We start from the raw sequence: 6,391 nt of genomic DNA, 5'->3' as shown, positions 1-6,391 counted from the left end.
GCCCCTAGGTGTGAACTCCTCCCTGGCAGGATGCTGTGTGGTTAGCAGGGGGGCGGGCATGGCCCATGGTGGGGCCAGGGGAGGGACAGCCTCTCCTCTCCCTTCTCCTCTGCCAGTTCTCTAGGCCACCCCAGAGGCAGGTGCATCATCCTCCCCGGGGCCTCGGCTGACCATGCTGCTGCTGCTGCTCTGTGTGATCTGCCTCCTGCCCCCCGGGGCTCAGGCCGGTGAGTACGGCTCCTCCCCAGAGCCAGACGCATCTGACGGGGTGAACCCAGCACCCATCTGTGGTGTCATTGGGCCTAGGGGGGACCAGGTTTGCCCAGATCTCAATGAACAAGTCTCCAGGTCGGAGGCTGCGGGGAGGGGGCACCCCCCAAAAATTGAGGCACCCCCAGAAGGGTGAGATGTGGGGCAAGGGAGTGGGTCCCAACTGGGGGGCTGGGGTGGTCAAGGAATAAAAGGGCAGGGGACTATTCACATAGATCCCCCGAGACGGAGGCATCATGCATGCTCAGTAACGGCTGATGTGGTACGCTAGCTCCCGGACAGGAAGTGCAGCTCCATTCAGCCGCTGTGGTTTGAGCAGGGTGGGGACCGAGGGGGGGAGCAGGACTCCGGGGTTCGCTCTCCGGATCTGGGAGAGTGCGGGGGAGGGGCTGCGCCTGGGGCGGCGCGTCCTGGGTTGTGTCTCCATCGGCGGGAGGGAAGCAGGAGCTAATGGTGAGAGGGGACGGCAGGGATCCCTAGAAGCAGGCGGGGATTCTGATGCCATCTTGCTGATGAACAGGGCGCCCACCGCTGGTTTTTGTTTCTGCGGGTGGTGCACATCCACGAGCACCTTGGCGCATGTAAAATTATTCCGCACATGAATAGAAAAGTTGTGCGTGGCTGGAAAAGAGCAATGAGCATGTTGGTGGATAATTGGGGATCAGAACACCAGGGTTCTTTTCCTTTCGACCCCACCTCACGGCTCGGGAAGGAGTCTTCTTCCCACTTCTGCCTCGATTTCCTCATCTGTGTAACGAGGATCGGTCCTTCGTTGGCACTGACCCTGGATACAAAGGGGTCCCGGCTATTAGCTGGGAACTCAATTAGCGGAAGGACTGGCTGGATTAACTCCTTCTCTGGGCATCTCTGCCAGGAGGCATCGTCGGGGGCCGGGAAGCCCGGCCCCACTCGAGACCCTACATGGCCTTGGTGAACCTAGTGAGAGAAAGAAAAGCACAAGGCATCTGCGGAGGGTTCCTGATTCGGGAGGACGTGGTGCTGACGGCCGCCCATTGTAACTGCAACCTGGGGTAAGGCAGGGCCCAGTCGAAGGGAGTGTCCAGACCCACCCGCTGTAGGGAGGGACCCCGGCGTGTGGCCCCCATCCACACTGCCGGCTTCCCCTTGTGTGTCGCAGCAACCTCACCGTGCTGCTGGGGGCCCACAACGTTTCCAGGAAGGAACAGGGGACGCAGGAGATCGGGGTGAGGCGTCGAATCCCCCACCCCAAATTCAATGATGCCACGCTGGAAAATGACCTCATGCTGCTGCAGGTACCGTCCCCCAGCCAGTAGCCCCCCCCATGACCTCACACTGCTGCAGGTACCGCCCCCATCCCATCCCCCGCCCCCAGTGACCTCACACTGCTGCAGGTACCGCCCCCATCCCATCCCCCACCCCCAGTGACCTCACACTGCTGCAGGTACCGCCCCCATCCCATCCCCCGCCCCCAGTGACCTCACACTGCTGCAGGTACCGCCCCCATCCCATCCCCCGCCCCCAGTGACCTCACACTGCTGCAGGTACCGCCCCCATCCCATCCCCCACCCCCAGTGACCTCACACTGCTGCAGGTACCGCCCCCATCCCATCCCCCACCCCCAGTGACCTCACACTGCTGCAGGTACCGCCCCCATCCCATCCCCCGCCCCCAGTGACCTCACACTGCTGCAGGTACCGCCCCCATCCCATCCCCCGCCCCCAGTGACCTCACACTGCTGCAGGTACCGCCCCCATCCCATCCCCCGCCCCCAGTGACCTCACACTGCTGCAGGTACCGCCCCCATCCCATCCCCCACCCCCAGTGACCTCACACTGCTGCAGGTACCGCCCCCATCCCATCCCCCACCCCCAGTGACCTCACACTGCTGCAGGTACCGCCCCCATCCCATCCCCCGCCCCCAGTGACCTCACACTGCTGCAGGTACCGCCCCATCCCATTTCCCACCCCCAGTGACCTCACACTGCTGCAGGTACCGCCCCCATCCCATCCCCCGCCCCCAGTGACCTCACACTGCTGCAGGTACCGCCCCATCCCATTTCCCACCCCCAGTGACCTCACACTGCTTCAGGTACCGCCCCATCCCATCCCCCGCCCCCAGTGACCTCACACTGCTGCAGGTACCACCCCCATCCCATCCCCCGCCCCCAGTGACCTCACACTGCTGCAGGTACCACCCCCATCCCATCCCCCACCCCCAGTGACCTCACACTGCTGCAGGTACCACCCCATCCCATCCCCCGCCCCCAGTGACCTCGCACTGCTGCAGATACCACCCCCATCCCATCCCCCACCCCCAGTGACCTCACACTGCTGCAGGTACCGCCCCCATCCCATCGCCCACCTCCAGTGACCTCACACTGCCGCAGGTACCGCCCCCATCCCATCCCCCACCCCCAGTGACCTCACACTGCCGCAGGTACCGCCCCCATCCCATCCCCCACCCCCAGTGACCTCACACTGCTGCAGGTACCGCCCCCAGCCTGTAGCCCCACCCCCAGTGACCTCACATTGTTGCAGGTACCGCTCCATCCCATCCCACCCCAGTTGACACATGGCCCACATCAGACACTGGGACACCTTTCACCACCTAAACTGATCATGTCAGGCAAGAAGCCGGCGTAAGAACGTCTGCCCTGTGCAGGAACCACCTCCAAGAGGAGTTTGATTTCCTTTCTCCCTCGCCCCTCGCAGCTCCAGAGACAGGCCGAGCTGACCACGGCCGTGGGCACCATCGCCCTGTCTGGGAATAAGGTGAAGCGTGGAGCCGTGTGCACCGTGGCCGGCTGGGGCCAGACGAATTTCAAGATAAACGGCTCCACCTCCCCAACGCTGCAGGAAGTGGACCTGACGGTCATGAACAGGAACATGTGCCTGTCTTGTAACTATCTGCCCTTCGTGCCATCCAGGATGCTGTGCGTGGGGGATCCCGAGGGGAGGAAAACCCCTTTCTTGGTGAGCACGAGTCTGGATCCCTGGCACCCTGGGAGCAGGGGTTGGGATGGGAGCCATACCTGTGATGGGGGTGTGAGGTCACCGGGGGCGGAGCCTAGTAGGTGATTGACAGGGCTGCACAGAAGTGGGACAGTCAGAATCAATAGTGGAGCAAGAAGATCCCTGGAACCGGGAACCAGACTGGGCCAGGTCCTTGGAGGCTTGAATCCAGGGACAAGAACTAGGCCGTTCTTTCAAAGGCAGAATGGATCCTAATATTTTGGGGACCGATTTGGGCTGGAATATGGGCACCAGGGGGCAGGAGCCAGCTGGATGGTCAACAGGGTCTAGAAATCACGGAGAAGGGTCGGCCACGACCTGGAAATCAGGGGATGGATTTTAAGAGTCAGTGAGGAAGCCTGAAATGAGGTTTGGGAATGAACTGGAACCTAGTGGAATTACTGAATGAACCCCCCCCCCCCATCCTCCCCGGCATGGATGTGAGAAATCGGCAGGACATCCTAGAAATCAGGATCAGGGGTTAACCAGGAGTCAGAACCAGAGAGGAGAGTGAAACATGGCTGCTAGAAATGCAACACTGGGTCGGTGAGTCCGCACAAGATGGGAAACACTGGGGGTAGGACTGAGGCTACAGAAAGCAGCTTCCTGGGAGACCAGTAACCCCGTACCTGGTGTTTGCTTCTCAGGGTGACTCCGGGGGCCCCCTGGTGTGTGACGGGAAGGCCCAGGGCATCGTCTCCTATGGCAGCGCTAATGGGTCAACTCCCAGTGTGTTCACCAAGCTCTCCAAATATCTCTGCTGGATCCAGAAAACTCTGCACCATCTGGCACCTTAGAGAGCAGCGTCCATCTCCTGTAGCATGGCAGGAGAGAGAGATGGGTGGCGCAGGAGATGGGTGGGTGGGTGGGTGGGCAGACGGATGGATGGATGGATGGGGTGGGCAGATGGATGGATGGATGGACAGGCGGATGGCTGGATGGATGGGTGGGCGGGTGGATTGGCTGGCACATGGATGGGTGGGCGGGTGGATGGGTGGGTGGATTGGCTGGCACATGGATGGATGGGCGGGCAGGTGAATGGATGGATGGATTGGCTGGCACGTGGATGGATGGATTGGCTGGCTCGTGGATGGATGGATTGGCTGGCACGTGGATGGATGGATTGGCTGGCACATGGATGGATGGATGGGCAAGTGGATGGATGGATGGATGGATTGGCTGGCACATGGATGGATGGATGGATGGATGAGCGGGCAGGTGAATTGATGGATGGATGGATAGATTGGCTGGCGGATGGATGGATTGATTGGCTGGCGGATGGATGGATGGATGGATGGATGGATAGATTGGCTGGCGGATGGATGGATTGATTGGCTGGCGGATGGATGGATGGTGGTATGGGAAGGTGGATGGATGGAGGGAGGGAGGGAGGTATGGGAAGGGGATTGATGGAGGGAGGGAGGGAGGGAGAGACCTAGAGAGGGAGGAGAGAAGCGGGAGGGAGGCGTTGCTAATCATTGTAGGTTATTGCTCATGTGCTGTGCTCTGTTACAATTAAATAACAAGCTATGTCTCACATGAAGTCATCCTCTGCATCGGATGGTTTGGGGTTCTCATGGCTGTTCTGTTCCCCCCTCTATCACTTCGAGTGCAGAAGGTGGGGGCCTGCAGGAGACCTTACAGATCTGGCATGCCCAAGTGTCAATAACCCAATGCCGTCAAGCTTGTTGCTGATTTTGTAGGTTGTGGGTCGTGTTGCCTGAGAGTCTGTTCCTACATTTCTCAGATCAAGTGGCTGTTTGGTTTATCCCTATGCATGTCCCTCTTCCTTCTGCCTTCCAACACGACGCACTACTTATCTTGCCGACGATGTCGGTTTGAGCAAATCCTGCCATTTGATCAAAGAAAAACAACAAAACCCGCCCCTACTGTCCGGCAGTGCAAGAGTTATGATGCACTTCAGCTTCTTAGAAATGATGTATAGGGATCCCGAGGAAAAGAAAGCGCATTCTCATAGAAATGCTGAGTTAGGAAAAGACATTTTCAATTTGCTATTTATTGCACGCAGGCAGCGATGTGGGGAGACAAGCAAACAAAGTCGTTTTTCTCATTAGACGAATACACAAATGCATTTTATCATGTTCAAACATGTCCCACGTCTGCCGGCATTTGGAGCGCCGTTGGTACGCATGGGGAGAACCACTCATGCGAAGATGAGTTTTGAGAGCAGCTAGATGTCCTATAAAATATGCACCGTGCTTCCCTGACACAGATCTGTCAGAGTGATCTGGTTATGGGGCGGTGTAGCGGTCCCGTCTGGCCTGAATCGCTCTGACCATGTGAAAGACCCCAGTGATGCATAACTGTAAGCATTTGGGACGAAGCCGCACAGATACGGCAGCCACAAATCCCAAACACAACCAAGGGGAATCTCCAGGAACCCACCAGCCCCAGAAGAGACGTGTTTCTCTCTTGTTTATCTTCAAAGACACTAAATTCCCACTACTGCTCACTAGGGGACTTACGTGCGAGGACCATGAACAGCAGTTGCGTCATCCTTGCTGGTCTACTTGTATCTTCAGGAGCCCAGGAGGGGCGGGTTCTGCTCCCGTTTGTGAATGATTTGTGTCCGTAGCGTCCAGACACTCATCAAACCCTTGGGTCTCATGTAGTGTGACACTTTACACCTGCCTCTGCCACCTACGAGATCTCAGTCCACTTGTAAATGAACTCTCCGAACGGTGAGAAACGGAAAACGACCACGGTCCACACCAGGTACAGACCCATTTCCTGTCCCGGCTACACTCACAAGGCCAGGACAAAAGTTCTGCAAAATACCCAGGGATCTTTTGCCTTGGCTGTAACAACCAGTTGCACGGTTTGACTAACGAGTCCCGTTGGGGTTAATTAATCGTCTCTGCTCCGAGGCTGGGGGATCGCCGCTGGGAGGAGGGGAAACCACAGCTCTGTGCAAACATGAGAGTCGAAAGCTGCGGGAACGGAAAAAAGTCCTTTTAATATCTTAATATCTTGACTATCTTTCTGTGGCTAGGAGCCACATTTATCCTTCCTTACTGGTATTAGACAGGTTAGCGGCTGACGTTTCCTGTCGTGCATCATGGGCTGCCTTTTGTCAATTTCAAATTGTAGAATTTGACGGCACTTT

General features: G+C 58.0%; 1 protein-coding gene across 1 annotated transcript; it reads left to right on the top strand.

The window, feature by feature from the left end:
* Positions 1 to 4,113, top strand: LOC102454985 (mast cell protease 3-like). The gene is made up of 5 exons (XM_075912051.2): positions 1 to 227; positions 1,145 to 1,301; positions 1,409 to 1,544; positions 2,965 to 3,225; positions 3,912 to 4,113. The coding sequence occupies exons 1-5, from the start codon at positions 173 to 175 to the stop codon at positions 4,059 to 4,061; spliced, it is 759 nt and encodes a 252-aa protein (XP_075768166.2). The 5' UTR covers positions 1 to 172; the 3' UTR covers positions 4,062 to 4,113.
* Positions 4,114 to 6,391: the final 2,278 nt, after the last annotated feature.

Source organism: Pelodiscus sinensis, chromosome 30, assembly GCF_052426305.1.
Source record: "Pelodiscus sinensis isolate ZL-2025 chromosome 30, ASM5242630v1, whole genome shotgun sequence".
NCBI lineage: Eukaryota > Metazoa > Chordata > Testudines > Trionychidae > Pelodiscus > Pelodiscus sinensis.
The sequence above is the reverse complement of the archived record's forward strand: the minus strand, read 5'-3'. Positions and strand labels throughout refer to the sequence as shown.